Source organism: Hibiscus syriacus, unplaced genomic scaffold (assembly GCF_006381635.1).
Source record: "Hibiscus syriacus cultivar Baekdansim isolate YM2019G1 unplaced genomic scaffold, ASM638163v2 tig00112428_pilon, whole genome shotgun sequence".
NCBI lineage: Eukaryota > Viridiplantae > Streptophyta > Magnoliopsida > Malvales > Malvaceae > Hibiscus > Hibiscus syriacus.
The window spans coordinates 298804-323905 of record NW_024063329.1 but is presented as its reverse complement, the minus strand read 5'-3'; the positions used below and the strand labels follow the sequence as shown (position 1 = coordinate 323905).

General features: G+C 35.9%; 2 protein-coding genes across 2 annotated transcripts; one reads left to right on the top strand and one right to left on the bottom strand.

Annotated features, from left to right (window-relative positions):
• Positions 1 to 1445: 1445 nt before the first annotated feature.
• Positions 1446 to 12349, top strand: LOC120179508. The gene is made up of 8 exons (XM_039185086.1): positions 1446 to 1652; positions 2568 to 2670; positions 9207 to 9316; positions 9422 to 9439; positions 9712 to 9914; positions 10022 to 10373; positions 10712 to 11926; positions 12031 to 12349. The coding sequence occupies exons 1-8, from the start codon at positions 1446 to 1448 to the stop codon at positions 12256 to 12258; spliced, it is 2436 nt and encodes an 811-aa protein (XP_039041017.1). The 3' UTR covers positions 12259 to 12349.
• An 8520-nt stretch (positions 12350 to 20869) lies between these two features.
• On the bottom strand, positions 20870 to 24388 carry LOC120179519 (trihelix transcription factor ASR3-like). Its single transcript, XM_039185096.1, has 2 exons — positions 23705 to 24388; positions 20870 to 21258 (listed from the first exon to the last, which is right to left on the bottom strand). Exons 1-2 carry the CDS (start codon positions 24333 to 24335, stop codon positions 20951 to 20953), a joined length of 939 nt encoding a protein of 312 aa, XP_039041027.1. The 5' UTR covers positions 24336 to 24388; the 3' UTR covers positions 20870 to 20950.
• Positions 24389 to 25102: the final 714 nt, after the last annotated feature.

The window sequence follows — 25102 nt, the reverse complement described above, 5'->3', positions numbered from 1 at the left end:
TCTATCTTGAGAATAAGTTATGAAGCCTTCTTTTTTATCTTTACTTCAAACATAAAACATTAAAAATGATTGAGGCCCTCTTAGGGTCTTTGGGATATGAAAAAAATAGAGTTTTCGTGCTTAAGTGGTACTTTATGCAGGTTGGGTCTCGATACTAGATGGCCAGTATCGAGAGTATCGATACTATTTCAAGAGTATCGATACTTTGGTCATGGTCTCGAGACTCCTAGGATTGGTATCGAGACCAAAATTCCAGTGATCTTTAAAGTATTGGTACTTCTATATATTATCGAAACTATTCTAGGGGCATCGATACTAAAGGGCCAATACCGATACCAACAATCTATTTTGGGCAAGAAAGTCAGTTTTTAAGGGAATTAGACTCGAGGTACCCAACACTTCAGTATTATATCAAAGAAGACTACAAGTGAGAATATAATTATTGATTAATTCAAACAGAGAAACAAGAATAAATTATAATCAAATAAGACTGACCTTGTTTGAATACTCGGGAAACGACCAGGACACCCGAGTTCCTTTAGAAAAACTACCAGATTCAAAAGTATAGATACAATCCGGATATATATTTAATAAGTACGTAAGGCACTTTAAGCTGACTAGTTTAGGCGCAAGGTCCGAAACTCAATGAGGGTGTGGTCTCTAATGCAGAGATTCTGAGGGCCATATTCTCGGTAGACTAGAAAGATGTGTGATATCCGAGATGTAGAACCCTCAGCCACATCATGATGTCTACCATAGAGTAGAGAGTGAGTATACAAGTATACTAATTAAAGGAAAGTAGAGAAAAATAGTAGACTTGATAGAAAAGTAGTAGACTAGAAAGTATGTGCCTTTCAGTAATGCACTATCAATATGTTTTAGTTGCTAGTGTAGCACTGAGCTAGTTAAATCAACCTTCAGATGTTTCCGTGGATAGGTTAGTAGATCGAGTGGTTGAGGAGCAGTATAGGGATCAAGGTCCAGACCCAGTGTAGATTCAAAGTATGTCTCATCATTTTTGAAGGACATGTATATTTTATAAACTCTATTGTATCAGTCGAGTCATAAATTTCATTAAAAGTTGGTATGTATTATTTTTTGATGTAAATATTTTATTTTGGAGCTCCTAATTTAAAGTTTTTATTATATTTTATGGGTAATTTGATTATAAATGTGGTTGTTTTAAAGTTCAGGAAAGTAAGAAAAAGGTTGTCAGCCACTTCGGTGGTTCCGTGTAACATTATGAATCGGTCGACTGTATGTTGTACTAGTCTAGGGTATTACATTTAGTGATATCATAGCATCATGTTTGACGTTCTTAGGGTTTACGGGTCAGTGTCAGTAAAGAGTTTATGAGTATACATGCCTAAAAAGTTATTTTATACTTCTGTAATTATAATAGTAGTAGTAATCCCTCTTTTTCCTCTTAATCTTATATTTTAGAGATGGATGAGAGCCCATATCACAGTAGAGAGGATAGAAACGAGAGTAGAATTTCCTTAGCAAGTGATCTGGGAGATGAGTTCGTCCCAAACACAGAGTTTGAAGAGCCCGAAGGTGAGGGGGTAGATGAGGCAAACTTCTTTAGAAATTTGACCGCTACCATGTATCGTATAGCTAGAGCCCTTCCTAGAACGCCTGCTACCCCACCTGTTTAGCCAAACCAGCCAGTTCCTCCAGTTGTAACACCTCAAAAAACCCTAGTAGAGAGGCTCTGGAGGTATCAGACCACTGAGTTCTTTGGGTCAGGGGATGATGATCTAGTAGTATCCGATTAGTGGTTAAGAGAAACCATTAGGACTCTTCGTCAGCTATATCTCATCCCCGAGGGAAAGTTGGAGTGCGCCATCTCCCTGCTAAAAGGTGATGTGATAGATTGGTGAGAGACTGTTGAGATGTCTTTAGGGCCCGAGTGACCCAATTGGGATCGATTTTTAGAGAAGTTCCGCCAGAAGTATGTTGAAGAAGCCCACATGGATGCTATAATGGATCAGTTTGATTAGGTGACTCAAGGGAACAGATTGGTATTCGAGTATAAGGTAAAGTTCATTCGGTTGAGTAGATATGTCCAAGAGTTGGTTTCATCAAATTATCATTGCTGTAAAAAGTTTAGAGATGGTTTATGACTAGACATCCTCACTCATTTGGCCGCTAATCCACCGCGAGTTTTTACTAAGCTATTTCGTCAAGAAAAGATGGTAGAGAGAGTTGTGAGAAGGAGAGCAATAAAAGAATGTGCTATTTATGATCAGGGTAGAGAAGTGGTCGAGTCAGAAAAACCAACCCAACCATCTAAAAGGTCGAGAAAATCTCAGAAGCCTTAAAAAACTCCACCATGCCAGACTAGTCGACCAACACAGAGTGCGAGTAGGGGTGGAAGTAGGTCCAGTCAGCATAGGAGGTCATTATTTACCACACCAGTAGCTAGTACTAGAGGATCGTTGATAGCGCATTCTCTGCCTATTTGTTCTATCTGTGGTATGAGGCACTCAGGAGTTTGCAGATTTGGGTCCAAAGGTTGTTACCATTGTGGGTCTATGGATCATTTTCTCTGAGATTGCCCAAAGGCTCAGGATGTAGCTCCAGCATTGTCCCAGCAGACAGCTCCATCAGTTCAAAGAGGCGGAGAGTTTGAGAGAGGAGAGAGTTCTTCTGGTCAGACTGATAGAGGTACAATTCAGCCCAGAGCTAGTATGGAGCACAGAGTTGTAGCCCGTTAGTTTACGATCAGAGATATAAAGAATGATGATGCAACTGATGAGATTTCAGGTAACCTTACTTTCCTATTCCAGTAACCGTCCTAGTTGAAACAGTGTCCAACCCTTAGAATTAAATGTCTCAGTGGTTGAGATTAGTCGTAGATGCCTACTCAAAATTTCAGGGATGAAATTTCTTATTAGGAAGGGATAGTTGTAATACTCCGAATCCTGGATCAGTAGTTTTGGTCAAACCGAAGCTTGTAAGTAGATTCCATTAGATTTCCTAAACTAGTTCATAAGAGTATTGGGCTTAAGTTTGGCCCAAAGACTAAGGAAATTGGTGAAATTAAAATGGGTTTGAAAAGAGATTGACCTAAAGTGTAGTTTACCCATTTTGTTGAAGCTGAAATCTTTTCCCCTCATTTTATATCATTTCACGTAAACCAAACCATCTTCTTTTTCCTTCCATTGGTTTCCATTTATTCTTCCTTTCAAAAGCCAAGTTTTAAGCATTCAAAGCTTAGTTTTTTGTATCCAAGGTAAGAATGTTTCTCTCTATCCTTCAGGCTTTGTTTTAAGCTCCATTTTTTAAGTTTTAGAATTAGCTTTCAAATTGGGTTTTATGGAGGTTTAAGGGGATCCTTGAATCCAAGCTTTGTTTCAGTTTATTCAAGTTACCTAGAGCATCTTTGCCTTTAATCCAAGAGCTTAGTTGGTTTAGTAAACCATTTTTTTACCTTTGTTTAGTAAAGGAGATAAAGGAAAACTCAAAATCAAGAGGGAAAGAGAAATTGACCCTTGGTTGACTTGAAAGAGTTTCTAACAAGTAAAAAGCAATGTAACACACTCTCAACTCTTTCATACTCCTAGTGGTTATTTGAAATGAGTTCTAGCTTGAGAATAAGTTATAAAGCTTAGTGTTACATGATCATGGTAGAATTCATGTTTTGATGTTTAAGCATGTTATAAATCCTTCTTTATGATCTTTACTTCATACATAAAATATTAAAAATGATTGGGGACCTCTTAGGGTCTTTGGGATATGAAAAATAGAGTTTTGTGCTTAAGTGGTACTTTATGCAGGTTGGGTCTCGATACTAGAGGGCCAATATTGTGATTGTTCTTCATTTTCTGGGCAAAATCATGTTTTATGGGTATGAGTATCGATACTCTTTCAAGACTATCTATACTTTAGGTCATGGTCTCGAGACTCCTAGGCTTGGTATCGAGACCGAAATTCCAGTGATCTTTAAAGTATCAGTACTTTCATAGAGTATCTAAACTATTCTAAGGGTATCGATACTGAAGGGTCAGTATCGATATCAATAGTCTATTTTCGGCAAGAAAATCAATTTTTAAGGGAATTAGACTCGAGGTACCCAATACTTCAGTGTTATATCAAATAAGACTACAAGTGAGAACATAATTATTGATTAATTCAAATGTAGAAACAAGAAAAAAGTAGGGTTAAATAAGAATGACCTTGTTTGAATACTCGGGAAACGACTAGGACACCCAAGTTCCTTTAGAAAAGCTAGCAGAGTAAAAAATATAGATGCATTCAGGATATATCCTTAGGGAGTGCATAAGGAACTTTAAGCTGACTAGTTTGGGCGCAAGGTCCGACACTCAAAGAGTAGGCTAGTCGAGGGTGTGGTGTCGGATACAGAGATTTCGAATGTCATATTATCAGTAGAATAGAGGGGTACGTGAGCTCTGATATGCAGAACCCTCAGCCACGTCATGATGGCTGCCATAGAGTAGAGAGTGAGTATACAAGTATACTGTCTAAAACAAAGCATAACAAAATAGTAGACTTGATAGAAAAGTAGTAGACTTGGTAGCATGAGCCTTTCAATAATGCACTATCAGTATGTTTTAGTTGTTAGTGTGGCGTTGAGCTAGTTAACTTAGCCTTCGGATGTTTTTGTGGGCATGTTAGTAGATCGAGCAGTCGAGGAGCAGTATATGGATCAAGGTCCAGACCCAGTGTAGATTCAGAGTATGTCTCAACATTTTTGAAGGGCATGTATATTTTATAAACCCTATTATTAGTTGAGTCATAAATTTTATTAAAAGTCGATCTATATTATTTTTTGGTGTAAATATTTTATTTTGGAGCTCCTCAGTTTAAAGTTTTTATTATATTTTATGGGTAATCTAATTATAAATGTGGTTGTTTTAAAGTTTAGGAAAGTAAGAAAAAGTTGGTCAGTCACTTCAGTGGTTCCGTGTAACATCATGAATCGGTCGACTGTGTGTCGTACTGGTCTAGGGTGTTACAATTCTCATAAAGATTTCTTTTGATCTTTTTCGAAATAATGGACGCCAATACATCTCATTTACCAAAAATTAGTTTCTTCAAACGATCCCATGACAATTTTGACTTTATTTTTGCCACCTGCAAAAGGGAGAGTAAAACTTTAGACTCAGATTAAACTAGGTGCAAACCAGATTCTTTAGAAAAAACATTTTTTTAACTATTTGAATTTGTCTTTTTTATCTTTTGATTTCCTGTATAAATTATCAGAAAAATCAACTACATGTTTAATAATATCGATAAAATTTAAACTGACAACATTTCAGGAGGTTGCATTGCTTTGTAGACGTCAAACTCTACGATCTCGCCATCAACTTCCATGGTCAATATACCGCTTCTCACATCAATCTTCATATTTGCGGTGCTTAGGAAGGTCAGCCTAGTTGAACTTTAGAACAAGTATTTTTCCTGTCATTTTCTATGTCGATTATATAAAAATCGACATGAAGTATAAGAACGTCAACCCTCACCAAAACATTTTCGAGTACTCCCTCTGGGCAAATGATAGAGAGATTCGCCAACTGTAGTCACTTGTGTTTTCTTCAAAGACTCGTTAGTAATCATTTTATACACAGAAAGTGGCATCAGATTGATTGAATCTCCTAAGGTTTAATCGGAAAGTTATCTATTTTGCAAGGTATAGCGAATATACCTTGATCCTTCATTTTTTTATGGAAGTTTCCGGGTCAAAACCGCTGAAACATGCTCTCCCAAATTTTTCTTTTTGTGGCCAATCAGTTTTTGCTTCGTGGTACAAAGTTCCTTAAAAAATCGAGCATACATCGGGACTTGTCGGATTACATCAAGGAGAGGTATGTTAACTTGTACTTTCTGGAATATTTCTATAATTTCCTTCTCATCGGTTTTCTTGTCATGCCCTAATAATCTTGAGGGGAAAAGAAGTGCGGTTTCGTGGGGAGAAAGAAAAGAATGAGGGTGAGTTTATGAGAAGAAGTAGAAGAAGACGGAATAGGTGAAGAAGTTGCACCTTGATTGTCGGATTGTAGCGCGTCTTTCTTTTAAAATGTGCGACCTCCTTTTCTTCTGTGAATTCAGGATTAATAACAATTCCGCTTTGGAGAGTGATATCACTAATATTCTCTCTCGGGTTTGACTTTATTTAAAAAGGTAGTCTTCCTTACGACTCATGTCTTCACATATTTTGAGCTAATTGGATCACTTGTTTATCCAGCTCGTACAGATGCCCTTCAGTTTTCCCTTGGAATTTTTTCTAGGAATCGATGAATTCTTCATGGGAAATTACCAACTTCTCCACCATCGCCTCTAATGATGTCTTTTGCATTTATGGTTATAGATGTGGCCTCGGTTGATAATTTGGCTTCGAATTTTGTACGTAACTGAAGTTCAGATGGTCTCGCCATCCCAGATTATAAGTATTCCCATACGGATTGTATGGTCTTTGAGGAGCTCCTGGAAAGCTCCCTATGGCATTGACTTGTGCATTTTTTTGTAGCATCGGGCAGTAGTCCGTCAGATGATCTGGCATCGTGCATATCCCACAAACTATTGTTACTAGAGATTTTCCTACAACCAATGAATTAACTACTTCAGTTAATTTATCTAACTTATTTTCAATGGAAAATGTACTTATCTTGTGAACCTATTGGCTGGGTTCACTTGAAAATTGTTGAGAATTGGCAACCATGGTGGAAATTAATTCTCTCGCAGTTGTTGGCGTCATATTGATTAAGGTTCATCCGCTTGCGACATCGATCATCTTCATTCCTAAAGGCGACAATCCTTCATAAAAGTATTACAACAACGTCTGTTCACTTAATTCATGTTATGGACAACTCGCACAAAGCTTTTTGAATCTTTCCTAATAATCTTAAAGACTTTCTTCTGGTTTTTTCGAATTGAAAGAATGCTCCTTCGTAACTCGCTTGCTTTGGCCGCTGGGAAGTACCTATCAAGAAAAATATGACTCATGTTAACCCATGAATTAACTGAGTTTGGAGGTAAGTAAAATAACCATTCCTTAGCCCAATCGACTAAGGAAAAAAGAAATGCTCTCAATTTTATTTGATTTTGGAAACTCCCTATGGTTTCATGCTGGAGCAAACCATTTGGAATTTTGTCAAGTGCTTGCACGGATTTTCATTAGGAGACCGCGAAAAGTAAGTTGGAGATGAATAAGGCTGATCTTTAATTGAAATGAAACTTCACCTTGTGGAAATGCTATGCAAAGTGGCATTTGAGTAGCAGGAGCTACGGCTAGCTCTCAGATCATTTGTTCTTTTTCCATCAAGATCTGATCTTCGTTGTTTGATTTGGTGTATGCGTCAATTTCAGATTTTGTTTCTAGATCTGGATCGGTTTCTGAACTCTGCTATTGTTCTTCTTGTCTTTTCCTTTTTTTCTCGAAGCGTTTGTGCACGGAGTCTTCAGCTCTTGCTTCGATCTTCGAGTCAAAATCTAATAATTCTCTCGGGTTGTTCTAGTCATATATAAAAAAACTTAAGAAAATAATCAGTAAATACCGTTAGTTCCCCGACAACGACTCTAATTTGACGCGTGTCATTTTTCACGTCAAAATAAATTTCTTCTTCTCGAATAAAAGAAATAAAAATAAATATATAGTATATGAGAAGTAGGGTCGAACACGCATGAATTAAGGAGATAAAATAATTTCTTCGCTTTTGATTCTGACCTTAGGCATGACTTTGAAATAAATAAATTGAGGGTTTTGTAGTTGAAGAATAAAAATAAGGAAAATTGAAAATAAGATTTAAAGGAAATAAAAGAAAGGTAGATAAAGGAAATTGAAAACTCAATTGATTAAATCAGCCTTAGGCATCAGCTGACTCAAATTCTTTGGATCATCGAAATAGATTTACCCTTTGGGATTCACGTCGGTTACTTTGTCTATAAGGAAAGATCCTTGCGAATGACTTGTATACCGAATACCCAAGTGCAATTATTAGATCTCAGATTTGAAAATTGATCTAACCAATATTAATTGTTGTAGATCAATAAACGTTTAAGCGCATAAAACTGTCTCGGATATTTGTTTCCATAAAAATCGTTTCCGATCTCAATTCCCACTTTAGCAACAATTTGCTAGTTGTTTTCCCAGGAAGTTCATTTGCTATCAATTAGTCGATCATTCCTCCTACATGTTCAATCGCAACAACATTTCGGCCATAGACTATCTTTGGTTTTGAAAATTGTTTTGATTTGAAATAAGCAAAAAATAAATTGATAAATGTATCTGAAGTTACTTAAGTACTTTTCAATTCTCACGCTAAAATTAAGTCATCACTTAGCTCTCGGCTTAGAAGATAATTAGCTAAACATGACAAAAGTCATACTTAACATATAAAAAAAAGCTTTAAAATAAAAATAAAGAAAATGAAAGTAAAGAAAAAGAGAGAAGGTTTTTTTATAAAAACAGAATTGAAGAACTTCGAGATTCAAGAAATCATTGTTTAGGGTCAACCTAGAAGAATATTTATAGTCTTCCAAAATTCTAAAAATAACTAAAAATTATAAAAGATAATTATTTGAATTTAATTCCTAAAAATAAAAAGATAAATCCTAAAACTTGAATTTCCGTCTACCTTCTAGAAGTTGTTGATTGAAAGTTGTTGATTGGATCTTCTAGAAGCTATTGACTCACTGTCACATCAATATTTAATATCCACTTTTTCAACATTGATTCCATAATAAAAAATTACATTTTTTAATTTTTTAAGCATATTTTTCAGAAGTCATTATCATGTAAAAAAAATCATAAAACATCCAATTTAATAGTATTTAAGAACAAAATATGATATAAAATAAACACTAATAAACGGCGATAATCGTGTGTTTTGCAATAAATATTTCCAATGAAAGAATACAAATCGTCAGATCAGAGCTCTATAAGTAGGGGAAATGGTGGGCCTTTAAAAGCTTTAAAAAAAAAGCAAAAAGGATTCGAAGAGACTTTTATAGTCAGTAAAAGCAAGCACTAGAGAATCCGATCAATACCCATTTTCCCTTTGATTCTTCTTTTTAAGGTTTCTTCATCGTCATTTGAAGATAAAAAGTTTTAGGAACTGTGGTGAAAGCGTTAAGCGTAGCTTGATAATGTATGTTAATGCTTGATAAGTATTCTTCTATACTTTCTTCGGAGCTAAGAAACCCAGCACTCTTTTTTTGTTTTGTTTTTCTGTTTACAACAGATATTCAGAGGAAGCAGACTGCATCGACTAAAAAAAATATGAGTTTCATTGATACTGTGTTTCAATGGACCCTCGAAGACGTCTTCAATGATGGTCTTTATAAGGATCAGGTGGGTTTGCTTTGTTCTCCATCATGATCCTCATCAATTCATCATCATACTTGAATCTTTGATGTTCTTCTTTTGTTAGACATTATTTGTTGGATTATTTTGCAGCTTCTGGAATATCTTACAGTTTTTTTGGAAGTTGAAACATTCTCTTAAATATTAAACTAGTTGTTCCAGTTAATTGTAGTATATGTTTTTGCATGCATTTTTTTAACTCAGTCAACTACTACGAATATAAACATGCATATATGGTTATGGCAGTGAGCCAAAAGTGGCATATTACTTACGCAGGTAGTGAATCAGAGGATTACACTTAAACTTCTTTTCTCTCAGTTTTTAGCCTGTTGAATGTTCTTAGAGGCAAATTTGTTTTATTTTAATTTGATCTCAATTGCTAGGTGGAGGTGATTCCGGTTTCGTTTCAGTCCGTGGGGCAATATTTTAGGTCATATCATTTTCCTTTGTTAGAAGAGACAAGGGCAGCTATCCGTTCATCAATGGAAATTATTGATAGAGCACCATATGCCGAAGTGACATATCTTAATGATGTGAAACCAAATGGAGCATTGTTGTTTAATGTGGAGGTTGATAGGAGAAACAGGTTCAGTGATCACGAGAAGCACCATATGCCGAAGTGACATATCTTAATGATGTGAAACCAAATGGAGCATTGTTGTTTAATGTGGAGGTTGATTACTGGAGAAACAGGTTCAGTGATCACGAGAAGGAGCCGTATAAAACGTTGTCTGGTGATGTTTTGATCATAACTGATGTGAAACCGGAAACTGCTTCTGATTTACAAAGGATAGGAAAGACATGGATTTTTTCCCTGGTCATAGATATTCAAAATGATGACGATGAGGGTGACGACGAAGATAATAGCTCATCGTTGTCATTCAAAGTGAAAACACTGGAAAACGTCGTTTCTAAAGATTATTTGCAGAAATCACTATATGTTGTTCACTTGACAAATGTAACCACAAACAGACGGATATGGAATGCATTGCACATGATGAGAAACACGACGATTATCAACGAAATTTTGCACACTGATTCTGTGGTATGGTATCACATTACCTATATGTTTGAGATTTGTTTCTGTGAATGTTGCATTGTATTGGATAATTTGCAATGGCTTTTCATAATTAGTGGTTGCTTATGATGCATGTAGCTATGTTTATTAAGCATCATGCAATATGGTTATTCTTTGTGTTAACAAGTTATGACCCTGCATGTGTCCAGCTCAATTTATGTACCATGAGTTGCATTTGACATTTTCCTTTCATCTTAAATATGTTTCAATGTGATTGCATAACCGGTTTTCATATATTTATTGTTATTACTTTAATTTTATGCATTTGCAGGATTGAATTTTATGAAATTTCATGTTTTATGCAGGTAGCGGAAAGCTGCGGGTTCTGTTCCTCGGAGATTGATGGAAACTGGAATGAGACTTTTCTGACAAGTTTGCTATCTCAACTGAATGAGTCACAAAAGAATTCTATCGTTGCTAGTCTCAACAAAATGCAGTGCAACCACAAGTCTCATGTGGAACTTATTTCGGGGCCACCGGGAACTGGGAAAACTAAAACTGTTAGTGTGCTTCTGTTTGCACTGTTGAGAATGAAGTATAGGACACTCACTTGCGCCGCAACAGATGTTGCAATTACAGAAGTAGCTTCTCGTGTCTTAAAGCTGGTAAAAGAAGCTAACAAAACATGCTCTGTGGCAGATGACAGTTTTTGTTCCTTGGGAGACATCCTCTTATTTGACAGCAAGGAGAGAATTAAAGTCGATCATGAGATTCAGGAAATATTTCTGGATTATCGTGTAAAACAGCTTAAGGAGTGCTTTGGACCATCAGGTTGGTGGCACTGTTTCACTTCAATGATTACTTTTCTTGAAGATTGTGTCCCTCAGTACCATATTTTCTTAAAAAATGAATCGACCGAAGTGAGCGAACATGGTAGAGAAGATGAAAACCAGGAGAAAGATTGTTGCAGTGAAACAGATTGTAAGAAGGGGATACACAAATCATTTATTGAGTATGCGAGGGAAAGATTTGCTGCTACAGCATTGTCTCTGAGAAGATGTGTCTCAATTTTACACACTCATATTCCCAAAATCTACTTTGAGGAACATATTTTCGAAGACCTTGAAACACTTTTAGGCCTGCTCGATTCTTTTGAAACTTTTCTTTCCGTTGATGGTATAACTTCTGATGAAGTGGAGCTCATTTTACACTCAAAAGAGGATAAATTGTTTCCTCAAAAACTATGTGATCCGTATCACTCATTGTGCTCTATAAGAAGACAGTGTCTTTCTGTTTTGAAAGCCCTTCGAGATACTCTTTGTGAACTTAAACTGCCAAGTGAAATGAACAAAGCTTCCATTGTACAATTCTGCTTTCAATCAGCTTCTTTACTCATTTGCACTGCATGCAGTTCTTATAAACTCTATAAAGTTGAAATGAAACAACTCAATGTGTTGGTAATTGACGAAGCAGCGCAGTTGAAAGAATGTGAATCAGCCATTCCCATGCAATTGCCGGGCATAGCACATTCAGTTCTTATTGGTGATGAATGGCAATTTCCTTCTACACTTCTAAGCAATGTATGCAAATTATTCTTGATTCGTTGTAATCATTTTTCTCCAAAGTTCCCTTGCGATCCCCCACTCATTTATTGCCAGAAGTAACTTCATTAATTTCTTTGTAGGTTTCTAGTGAAGCTGGCTTTGGAAGAAGTCTATTTCAAAGGTTGACTACTTTGGGTCATTCAAAGCACCTACTGAATATTCAGTACAGAATGCATCCATCAATTAGTTTCTTTCCAAATTCAAGTTTCTATAATAACCAGATCCTGGATGCAATTGATGTTAAGCATATAAGAGTTACGAGAAACGTTATCTTCCATGGCCTATGTTTGGTCCCTACTCCTTTTTAAATGTCTCTGGAAAAGAAGAAAAGGATGGTTTGGGGCATAGCTACAGGAATATGGTTGAAGTAGCCGTCGTGAAGATGTTGGTGCAATCTCTGTTCAAAGGTAATTATCATGAACTTAATTTTTAATTATATATATATTTGGATTAGTTTGATTATATCTGGATAATTAATTTTCTGGCATATGCTTCATTGGCCTTAAAGAGATTACTTTGAGGGTTAGATGAGGCCTTTTCAATCCACTTCATATTAATATCAGAAAGCAATCTTGTAATCATTAGATTGATTTATTTATGTTACATTTGTTGCTTTTGCATACAGCACGGAGTAGCTCAAGAGAGAGGCTTAGCGTTGGCATAATATCTCCCTATGCTGCTCAAGTTGTTGCAATTCAGGAGAAGCTTGGTAGGAAGTATGACAAAAGTGATAACTTCGAAGTGAAGGTGAAGTCGGTGGATGGGTTCCAGGGCGGCGAGGAAGATATCATAATAATGTCAACTGTGAGATCCAATTGTTCCGGAGAAATAGGTTTTGCATCCAATTCTCAAAGAACTAATGTTGCTCTAACGAGGGCCAGGTATTTCCTTGGATTAACCTTTTCTATTTCTCTTCAGTTTTTGGAATTCTGTAATAAGTTGCAGTGGGTTTTTAATGCCTTTCTCAGGTACTGCCTCTGGATTTTGGGGGATGGAAAAACACTGGCCAAACATGAATCTGTTTGGCAGAGCTTAGTTCGTGATGCAAAATCGCGTCATTGTTTCTTTGATGCCAATGAAGCCAAGGGATTAGATAAAACTATTTTTGATGCTAGGAAAGAGTTTGATCAGCTTGATGACTTGCTTAATCATGATAGTGTTCTCTTCAAGAATGCTAGGTGGAAGGTTGTGACTTTTGCTGGTTAAAACTTGCTATCATTCTACTTGCTCTATCAAGTTATTGAGACTCCATTACATACTATATGCATTCGAAACTAAGCGCTAACCTTTATTCTTTTCATTTTCCATGACCTCAGGTTCTTTTCAGTGATAACTTCAGAAAGTCATTTAGGAAGGTGAAATCTGCCCAAACCCAGAAATTAGTTTTAAATCTTCTGTTAAATCTTTCTTGTGGCTGGCGACCTAAGAGAAATGTTAACATAACTCGTGAAAGCTCTTCTATAGTCTTGAAACAATTTAAGGTTGAAGGCCTTTATATTGTCTGCTCAATTGATATAGTGACGGAGCAGAAGTATAAATTCACTCAAGTATTGAAAGCTTGGGATCTTTTGCCATTAGAGGATATTGCAGGATTGGTTAAGCGACTAGATGGGAGCTTCAAAATACATACAGATGATTTTATCCGTCATTGCAATGAGAAATATCTGGAGGGGTATGTGACCATCATGGTAGTCCTATTGTGTAATATAAATTATGATTATTTTGAATATGAATATTGTGCCTTATATGCAGTTATTCTTAAAATCCTACATTGTTTTTATTCTTCTTTTTTCTTTTTTGTATTTAGGCGTTTGGAAGTTCCCAAAACTTGGCCAATCTCATATGATATTGTCAGATATAAGACCTTATGTAAAGATGAAACAGAAAACAGTTCAAGTGGTAGTGCTTCAGATGGTAGATGTTATTTGGAGAACTCGAAAGTCAATGAGAGCTTGCTGTTGATGAAATTCTACCCTTTGTCGTTCGATGTTGTTAATCACCTTCTCTTTGATCATGATGGAAGTGAACCAGAACTTCCATTTGAGGTTACAGATGAGGAACGTGATATAATTTTATTCCCAAGAAGCACTTTTGTATTAGCCAGGTCAGGCACCGGGAAAAAACAACTGTGCTGACCATGAAGTTGTTCAAGCAAGAGAAATTACACCTTTTAGCAACTGAAGGTTTTGATGCACTCAACTATGCAAATAGCTCTAATTCAGTCCTTCGGGTAAACAGAAAAATGGATGGTGTTGAAGGGACTGAAGCAACTCCACTGCGCCAGCTATTTGTCACGGTGAATCCCAGGCTTTGTTATGCAGTGAAACATCATGTTCTTCAGTTGAAAAGGTGTGTTGGATTCTCTGATAAAATTATATCTTCTTGGTAGTATGAATGTATTTTGAGTGTATAGCTGACATAGAAATAAATTACATATGAGGTATGGGGATATATATATATGTGTGTGTGTGTGCACGCGCGTGTTTCAGGACGTGCTTCCTTTTCGGGTAGATCAACAAAGTAACTTGCTTTTTAAGAATTCAGTAAAAGATATATAGAGCCCTAGAGTGAAAAATTGAACCTAGATATTTTGCCATGTGACATGTTCAATCTCTTAGAAGTTTGAAACAATACAAATCACTGAGAAGGTTTATCTAAAATTGCAGGCAACTCTTTTGTATTTTGTTTTAGATACCTAATTAGCTAATGCACAAATTTGATTGTTATTGTTTACAAATTTGTTTATTTTGGTTGATTTCCATGTAAATTAATTTGGTTAACTTTACATTTAAGTGCACCCAGTTTAGGATTCTTCAGTTAGATGCATGTATATTTTTCCCTGGTGTAAAAGGCCTTGTTATACAGGTTTGTCAGTGGAGGAAACTTCTCTGAAGAGGGTGTTTTGCAAGATGCGGATGATATTGGTGGTGCAGCAGAGTTCAAGGATATTCCTGATTCATTTTTGGATGTTCTTCCCAAGGCATACCCACTTGTGATAACTTTGCAGAAGTTTCTGATTATGCTTGATGGAACAATTGGCAACTCGTTCTTCGCGAAGTTCTTTGACACCAGGGAACTATCAAATTTGGAATTTGGATGTGCGCCAACCTTGGTAAGAAATTGTATAAGAAGGAAGGAGGTTAACTTTGAGAAGTTTTGTTCAATTTACTGGCCTCATTTTAATGCTAAGCTGACAAAGAAACTGGACTCATCCAGAGTCTTTACTGAGATAATGTCTCATATAAAAGGTGGCTTGAGATCAGAGGATTCCAGTGATGGAATACTCAAAGAGGAGGATTATGTCAAACTATCTGAGGGTCGCGTGTCTACCTTAAGCTCACTTGAGAGGCAGATGATATATGATATTTTTCAATGTTACGAAAAAATGAAAGGGACAAAAGGTGAGTTTGATATGGCTGATGTTGTCATTGATCTTCATCGCCGACTTCAATGCCATAGGTATGAGGGTGACATAATGGATTTTGTTTACATCGATGAGGTTCAAGATCTTGCAATGAGACAGATTGCCCTTTTCAAACATGTTTGCAAAAATGTCAGTGAAGGCTTTGTTTTCTGTGGGGATACAGCTCAAACAATTTCAAGGGGTATTGATTTTAGATTTGAAGATATACGGTCCCTTTTCTACAATGAATTTATTTTGGGATCAAAATGTGAAACAAATCATGTGAAGAAGAAGGTTCAAATATCTAAATGTTTTCACTTGAGCCAGAATTTCCGTACGCATGATGGTGTCCTAAGGCTAGCGCAGAGTGTAATAGATCTTCTTTACCGTTTCTTTCCATCATTTGTTGACATGTTATGCCCCGAAACTAGTCTCATAAATGGAGAAGCTCCAATTTGGCTTGAATCTGGCAGTGAAGACAATGCAGTTGCAAAACTATTCACAAACAGTGGTAAAGATAAGGGACGTATGGTTGGATTTGGAGCAGAGCAGGTCATACTAGTACGCGATGATCCTGCCAAGAGTGAAATTTTGAAGTATGTTGGCAAGAAGGCTCTTGTTTTGACTATAGTGGAATCTAAAGGTTTAGAGTTTCAGGTATTTCGTGTTTAATAATTATTCTTTTTTTTTCTATCGTCCTATGATCTGCTTGGTTATGGATGTGGGTGTTTGTTGTTTTTAATATATGCTCATTTATAATACTCGCCACCTTTTTGTTAAAGAATTGTTCTGGTCCTCGTGCCTCTATCTCATAAGTGTCTTTTCATGTCTCCCTCGTCATTGTTTCCAAGATGTAAAATGGTTCGTCCATGTTAGGATTAATTTGTGTGCATTATATTTCTGTAGGATGTGTTATTGTACAACTTCTTTAGTTCATCTCCTTTAAAGGATCAATGGAGAGTTGTATATGAATACATGATTGAGCAAGGTTTACTTGGTGCCACTTGTGCATTCCCGAGTTTCCACCATGCAAAACACAACATTATGTGCTCTGAACTGAAGCAGTTATATGTTGCTATAACCCGCACAAGGCAAAGACTGTGGATTTGTGAAAATGATGATGAGTTCTCTGAGCCGGTGTATAGTTACTGGAAAAAGAAGTGCCTTGTTCAAGTTAGGAAGCTGGACGATTCACTTGCACGAGCAATGCGAGTTGCAAGCTGTCCCGAAGAATGGAAGTCACGTGGTTATAAGGTTTGTTGTTGCTTGATTTTAGGAGGTGGTCTATTAATAATCTATTGTTTATCATTTTCATACATATCCAAGCCATGCCCTCAATTTTTCAATGAATTATTGTTTCTGAAATGTAACAACTCTATTCTCTCACTTATTTGTACCCTGCAGCTGTTGGACCAGCATAACTATGAGATGGCAACAACGTGTTTCGAAAAAGCAAATGATGAATTTGGGGTTAAACTTTCCAAGGCTCTTGGACTTAGGGCATATGCCGACCGGGAGCATGGTTCGAATCCCAAAATGTCTTCTACTTCCAGGAGGCAAGCTGCTGAAATTTTTTATTCCATCGGCAAGGCTGAGCTAGCTGCAGAGTGCTTTTGCATGTTAAAGGAGTATAAAAGAGCTGGTAGAAATACATTTTCCCTATCTACATCCCAAAAGTAACGAATATTTCCTGAGGCAGTCTTTGATTACCAATGAGTTCTATTGTTTTGAAAATGCAGGTCAAATCTATTTGGAAAAATGCGGTGAATCCGCCCTGGAGAGAGCGGCAGAATGTTTTGTTCTTGCTGGATGTTACAAACGTGCAGCAGAATTGTATGCAAGGTTGAACTATTTCTCTAAATGCTTGTCTGCTTGTACGAAAGGCAAATTCTTCAAGACCGGCTTGCAGTACATTGAATTCTGGAAACAACATGCAACAATGGTAATAAGTGGTGATGATTTGGAGAAACTAAAGCAAAAGGTTTTGGAGAGCGCTGCACATCATTATCATGAGATTAATAGTAAGACTAAAATGATGGATTATGTCCGAGCATTTGATTCCATGAATTCAAGACGAATATTCTTGCGGTCCAGGGAGTGTCTTGATGAGCTCATATGTTTGGAAGAAGAATCAGGGAACTTCTTCGAGGCTGCAAACATTGCGAAGTTCAAAGGTTATCATGTACGTGCCGCTGAAATTTTTTATTCCATTGGCAATGCTGAGCAAGCTGCAGAGTGCTTCTGCATGGCAAAGGAGTATGAAAGAGCTGGTATAATTACATTTTCCCTATTTATATATACCTTCTTATGAACATCAACTTGAACTGCTAAAATTTAACAGCATTGACATTCTATGATTCCTATAATCTGTATGCTTTAGTTTGTGATCATTAGTGACAAATTAAATGCGAGTTTGTTCACTTTTTCCCTTTTTTGATTACCTCATTTGCATCAGAATTATTTTTTTCTAAAAAAAGTAACAAATATTTCCTGATGCAGTCTATGATTATCAATGAGTTCTATTGTTTTGAAAATGCAGGTCAAATCTATTTGGAAAAATGCGGGGAATCCGCTCTGGAGAGAGCAGCAGAATGTTTTGTTCTTGCTGGAAGTTACAAACGTGCGGCAGAATGTTTTGTTCTTGCTGGAAGTTACAAACGTGCGGCAGAATATTTTGTTCGTGCTGGATGTTACAAACGTGCTGCAGAAGAGTATGCAAGGTTGAACTATTTCTCTGAATGCTTGTCTGCTTGTACAAAAGGCAAGTTCTTCAAGACCGGCTTGCAGTACATTGAAAACTGGAAACATACAAAAATGGTCAAAAGAGTTGAGGATTTTGAGAAACATAAGCGGAAGTTTTTGGAGACAGCTGCACAATATTATCATGATATTAATAGTAAGAGTGAAATGATGAACTATGTCCGAGCATTTGATTCCATGAATTCTAGACGAATGTTCTTGCTGTCCAGAGAGTGTTTTGATGAGCTCATATCTTTGGAGGAAGAATCAGGGAAATTCGAGGAGGCCTCGCATCTTATCCTCTGGTTTGTGTTAGCCAACTCTCTTTGGTCAGATCGGAGCAAGGGTTGGCCATTAAAGCAGTTTGAACAAAAAGAGAAGCTTCTAATGAAAGCCAAGTCATTTGCAGAGAATTCATCAAACCAGTTTTATGAGTTCGTTTGTTCAGAGTCGGACATTTTACTGAACAAGCCGAGCAACTTATCCTTGACGAAAGAACATTTAAGTGCTTCTAAGAGGCACAATAGTACCCGAGGTAAAATTTTAACCGCTCGAATAATTCTCGATCTTCACCTTCATTTAAATATCTCAGAATATGAATGGATAGATGAATTGGTCTCTGATCCTGCAAGTCATTCAGAAGAGAAAATTTGTAGGAACCAGGTTTCCAGTGTGACGCTGGTCTACTTTTGGAATTTTTGGAAGTATCAAATCTTGAATATGCTCGAGTATCTTGATAATGGTAAAAACCAAGGTGGAATTAATGATTCTGTAAGTTATGAAGATTTCTGCTTGAGTTATTTTGGCGTGTGGAGAGAATTTAAAAACCGGACTACTGTCTATCTTCTGATGAATTCCGATGCCGAATGGCTGAGAATACTTGATAACAAACAAGTATGCAGAAACCAGAAGCTGCTTTCCATTTCATTCAGTCAATTTTTCTCGGCTGCAAGGAGTTATTGGTGGTCAGAATTGCTAGACGTTGGCCTGCAAGTCCTGAGAATGCTTGTGCGACTCTATAATTTCTCGTGCACGAATTCTTTGTCATCCTTTAATCGAAGCATGTCTCTTACTCAAATCTATGAGATTGCATGTTTTCTCTTGTATTCCAAGTTTCTTAACAACCAGCATGCGCAAAAGGATTTGATGAAATTCATCCACCTGTCATCAAAGGACTTCTTTGGTTATGTATTTCCACTTGATTGTCGAGAGTCGTTGAGAGAAAACATGATCTCTCTAAGGGGATCAGAAACTTCAAGAAGTTTACTTGAAGAAGTCATTTTGGAATTGACCAAATCAAAAAGTAATAGCTTGTCATACAAGGATATTGGAAAGGTGGCTTTGATAATCCTCGGATCTGGTCAATTTAAGACTGAACTTTTCGGGAAGATTCTCGAGTGTTTACAATGGAATGCAGCATGGAAGAACTTCATTGCAAGTCTCAAAGAGGATAGAGGTTCTCCTACAGTTATTTTCAAGTTCCTTGAAGCTTTACTAGATACTTATGAAGTTCATTGGTGGAACATATTTGATTATATGTCACCAGTTAGTTTCTTGTATCTCGTTGAGCGATATCTGATGTTGTTATCCTCCTTCAATGGATACTTTCTCACTACAAAGACAACTTTTGTGGAGTGGTTCATCTACAAGGATGGAAGACCGATCTCAACTTCCAGTTCTGTCGGCATCAATCAGAAATCTTTGGAATACACTCTTAATTTTGTAATTGACAAGGTTCAGAAGATGCTGCATTGTTATGTGGAGGCCATAGATTGGATCGACAAGTCTTGTATAAATGCGGAGGAGTACAACCCTTCACTACTTGTTTTGAGATCGATTATCGTTGTAAGCCTGCTGCATTTGAACTTTGGGAAGGGTCTCGATTTACTTGTCGACTTGCTCGTTCATGAGCATATTACAGGACTACTTCCCTCAGAGTTTTGTGATGCTGTTTGGAGATATAGTCTGAATTTCGACATAAATGTGCTTGCCTATGCTTTTAAGAAGATCGGAAACCCTCTCGCAATTGTGAGCATCAAGGGAAACTGTCCTAAATCTGAATGCAGGGATGCTATATTTGTTGATATGAAGCTCAATCCATGCAGGGAGGAAATATTGAGAATGTTGTTCCCTAAAACTGGAAGTTCTTAGTTTAAATCTGCTGCTGAAGCGTTTCCTCCATCGAGTTATGACGAGGGGACAAGCTCGGATGTTGTGGTGTCTTAAAGATCGGTTACTCTGTCAGATCAAGAGCATATTATTGGCGGTGAATGATATCAAATATCGAACGAACTTCAGTTTACATGATAATAATGTTTGTATGTCTTCCTGTCTTTCCCTGTATTTTCGATTTCGTATGTTATTTTGTCATTCGGGGAGGTCGACGATGGTGCCCTCCATGCGGCAGCCACACTACTCGGAGAAAGATGAAAATCATCCATGTGAGAGATCTGGTGATCCATACTAATGTAGAAGAGAGTTTTGTGTCTTGTCCAAAGTAGAAGTGAGTTTAAGAATGTAGTAATGGCAAGAAACCAACTTCAGAATAACAGATACAATGTTATGTATGTATGGATGTATGAATTGATGTTTTTTGTATGCATGTATGTAGAAGACAGTTAACAGTCTTCTGATTTGACCAAAGTGGAAGTGAGTTGAGAAATGTAGTAATGGCTAGAAACCAACTTCAGAATGACAGATACAATGTTATGTATGTATGGATGTATGTCTTTTGCATGTATGCATGCATGCATGCATCATTAATCACTAAGCCAACAATAATCATAATTAAATATCATTAAAGAAAGAATTGAGCAAAGTCCACAAATAAAATTTGGTACGTAGAGAAATGAAAGGTTTCACGTTTTATCATAATGGTTGGCGATGAGGGATTGAATAGCACCGGATAAGTTGGTCATGGCCGCAACGAGATCCGTCATCCCTTTGTGGTTGACTTCGTTCTGAGTCTCTTCGATCCGGAGTCGACGGTGTTCCAGTTCCATCACTTGTTGGTGCCGTTTCTCTTTTCTCTCTTCGCAGCTTTTAAGGGTTCGAGCTAACACGGAGGCACTCCGCATTATGCTCGAACCGATTTTTCGAACCTTTTTACGTTTAGTCTCCGAATCCAGATTTTCACTTGGCTCTGTCTCTGAGGAACCGGACTCTTCTGTTCAATCACAATGTATAGCAAAATAAAAGTACAATTAGGTGTTCAATCATAGTAATTCGATCGTAAGTTCATGTCCGACACATACTCGAATTCGAATATATATATATATATATATATATATATATATATATATAATATATATATTATATCCTACCCATTACAACTCAACTCGAACCATGACATTCAATCATACTTAATCTCGTTTTATATCTTCACGAGTTAAATGTAACCATTTGAATTGAACTATGATAAATCGAAGGAACATGTCACATTATTGAAAAAATAGTATCAAATATCCTAATATAATAATATTTAGGGTAAATTACACGTTTAGTACTTAAACTATTAGTTTTGGTTCATTTTAGTACCTAAACTTTTATTTTTTTCAAAATCATACCTAAAGTTTAATTTTTGTTTCATTTTAGTATCCTGCCGTTGAAAACTTTAGTTCTTGTTTCATTCTAGTTCCCCAATTCAAAATTGAATATTAAGTTTTGAAAAAAATGAAAGTTTAGGTACTCAAAAGGACCAAACTGATAGTTTATGTACTAAATGCATTAAGTTTTTAACGGCGGAATACTAAGATGAAATGAAAATTATTTGTAAGGCATAGTTTTGAAAATAAAAATAAAAATTTAGATACTAAAACAGATCAGAACTGATAATTAATATACTAAATTCATAGTTTACCCTAATATTTAATGAAGTCCACTTTTGCCCCATTTCCCTTCCAAATCGTTAATAATCTGATCTGAAAAGTTGTTGAGAATGAATCCCAAACTGAGAGGTTAGGGACCAAGCTAGCGTCTAGCTAGCATGGGCTTTAGCACCCATAGGTTATTGGGTAAATTTCGTTTTCAGTCCTACCCTAAGAGTAAAATTTTAATTTGATCCTTTTAACCCTTTAACTAAATGATATATATATATATATACACGCACACTTTTGACCATTCCAATGTTTTATAGTTTATTTTAGGTCCCTACACTAAATTCTAGACTTCGTACCGAATCAACCATGCCCTCGTATTTTTTTAGACTAATGATAATACAAGTCTCTATAAACTTAAATATTAAATATATTAATTCCTATCCTAAAATTTAAAAGTTTTAATATTTAATATATTTTTACAGCTTTAAAATTAAATAATTTAATCTTTTTAATATTTGTTCCCCTATAAAAAATTAAATCCTCTAGTGGGTTAAATCATCTTAGGATAACTTCTATGTCATAAAAATATAAAATCTACTACAAGTTATTCAACACCCACAATCATGAATGACGTACGTACGTACGTATATACATACATACGTACATACATACATATATATATATACATATATATATATATATAAAAGATCCCCTTACATTTAGTATACAATTTTTAGTTTTATATTATTTTATAATCGTTTTAGGAGAAAAATCAAAGGTTTTTTTATTTTTCAGTGAATATTTTTTAATTTATTACTGTTAATTTCATCATTTGATTTCTACTCATCCAACGATCTTTAAAAGTTATATTTTTTTTATTTTACACTATATAACTGAATCTTAACCCATATATATACTGCTGGTCGAATTATATATTAAAACAAATATGAATTTAAAAAATTAAATTATAAATAAAAAATTTTGAAAATTTCAAAATATGACCGCAAGTCATTTTGGTCCGTATATGTATAAAAGTAATCTCAGTATCAACTAGGGATGGGTATGAGACATGAATTTGATGGGTTTTTATTAGACTCGATTCGATCCGATCGAATTGGAATTTTTTAAAAATATCGGTTTTAGGTCGGGTTGAGTCTGGGTTTAGAGTGAAACCCGATCTGAATCGGAAAAAAATTATGATTTATCTTATATATTTAAAGCTAATTGTAATAATAAACCTCTATATATTATTTTTCTTTCAATTAAACACGTATTTTTAATAAATATATCAGTCCAGGTAGTGTCGGGTCGACTTCGGATTTTATCTCAAAAAATCAGGTCGGATTCGAGTCAGATGGAGGATTTATGATTTTCGAGACTGATCAGGTGGATCGAAAATCCGAACCGACTCGACCCATACCCATCCTAGTATCAACATGTAATGTAATTTTACAACAATTATTTTATAAAAATTTAATAAATTATAATATTTAAAATAATAAAACATCTTTACTTTTAGATATAAATCTATTTTTAGTGATTATGGAACATGGAAAATGTTTTTAAAAAAATTGAAGAAAGGAATGGGCCCCTAATAAATGAAATGGAGCAGAGTTTTCAAACCTGCAAGTTTGACTATATATGAAAAGTAATTATAATAAATAATAATATAAATCGCTGAAAGACAAAAATACGAAAAGCTTTCTCTTTTGTGATTTCTGACACATTACTACTACCATGCTATACTCCAAGCATCCTGCAGCACCCCAAGATTAAAATAATAGTAAACAGTACCTGAAACCGTCGCCGGAGCTTCAACCTCCGGCGCCCTCCGCTCTGTCTTACCGGCTAGTTGCTTCGGCGATCGAGAAACCAAAGGTTGCTGTTGTTGTTGTTGTTGCTGTTGCTGTTGCTGTTGCTGTTGCTGATGGGTGGTGTGTTTTCTTTGAAGAACATCGTTGAGTGCTTCGAAGACTTCAGGGGACATGTTGGTGGGCAAGTTGTGGAGCTTACGCTGCTGTCTGTCCATGGACCAGTACGACGGCGATTGTTGGGACGACGACGACGATTGGTACTGCAGGACCTTTTTGTAGTCGCGGAGGAGGTTATCCCATTTGTCGTTGCATTGGTTTTTGCTGCGGAAACAGCCGTGATCCCAGCAGTAGTTCTCGATCCACTTCCACCTTAATTCGCCTGGTCTCGACGGTGTGCTCGTGGAAGGCCTGGCGCGGCGTTCGTCGTCGATTCTTTTGGCGGTGATGAGAGTCAGAGTTTCTTGGATTGTCCAGTTCCCTTTGCGGTATTCACGGTTGGTGGCGGTGGTTAGTGTGGTGGTTTGCGGTGGTTGGTGGAGGTGGTAATGGTGGTGGGAGGTTGAAGGTAAGGACGGAGGAGGTGGTGGTGGTGGTGGGAGAGGGTTGGACATGGTTTAAGCATGGGGGAGAAGAGTGGGAATTTTGTGTGTGTCGAATATACATGCTTTTGTTGGTTTGTGTGAGAGAGAAAGGGCATTTTTTTTAATATATATATATATATATATATATATATAAATTATTTTATTTATTGATTTGTCGTGATTGTAGATATATCGAGTGTTATTACGATTGTTGTGGCTTACATCTATTATGATCATACAATAATAGTTTCTAACGATATTGATATCATTATACGATAGCTATTATTCTCATAATGACTCCTTATTTAAATCTATAAACACATCTAATTTTTTTAAGAAAAATAATATTATTTTTTATCATTGAAATTATTTAAAGGATTCTTATTTATTTATTTTTAATTAAGTACATATTTTATATCTGATATCATTATACGATAGCTATTATCTCATAATGACTCCTTATTTAAATCTAAAACACATCTAATTTTTTAAGAAAAATAATTATTTTTTATCATTGAAATTATTTAAAGGATTCTTATTTATTAATTTTTAATTAAGTACATATTTTTATATCTATTTTAACTCCAACATTTACTTTGATACTTGAATTTTTTTTATTTAATCATGTATTTGAATTTAATTTTGAGGTTGAAATCTAATTAAGTATATGATTTTAATTTTGAAATTCAATTCGATACTTCTTACTCAATTAAGTATTTAAATTTAAATCCGTAGTTTAAATAATATTTTAATTTAGTTTTTTACCCAAAATGGTACTTATGATAGTCTTTTACCTT

Excerpts from the sequence above, each read along its gene's own strand:
- LOC120179508 (XM_039185086.1), top strand. The coding sequence starts at position 1,446 with ATGGATGAGAGCCCATATCACAGTAGAGAGGATAGAAACGAGAGTAGA. Across the intron at positions 1,653-2,567 it reads GAACGCCTGCTACCCCACCT|GCTCAGGATGTAGCTCCAGC; the intron begins GTTTAGCCAAAC and ends GATTGCCCAAAG. Across the intron at positions 11,927-12,030 it reads CTTCTACACTTCTAAGCAAT|GTTTCTAGTGAAGCTGGCTT; the intron begins GTATGCAAATTA and ends ATTTCTTTGTAG.
- LOC120179519 (XM_039185096.1), bottom strand. The coding sequence starts at position 24,335 with ATGTCCAACCCTCTCCCACCACCACCACCACCTCCTCCGTCCTTACCT. Across the intron at positions 21,259-23,704 it reads AGCTCCGGCGACGGTTTCAG|AAGAGTCCGGTTCCTCAGAG; the intron begins GTACTGTTTACT and ends GTGATTGAACAG.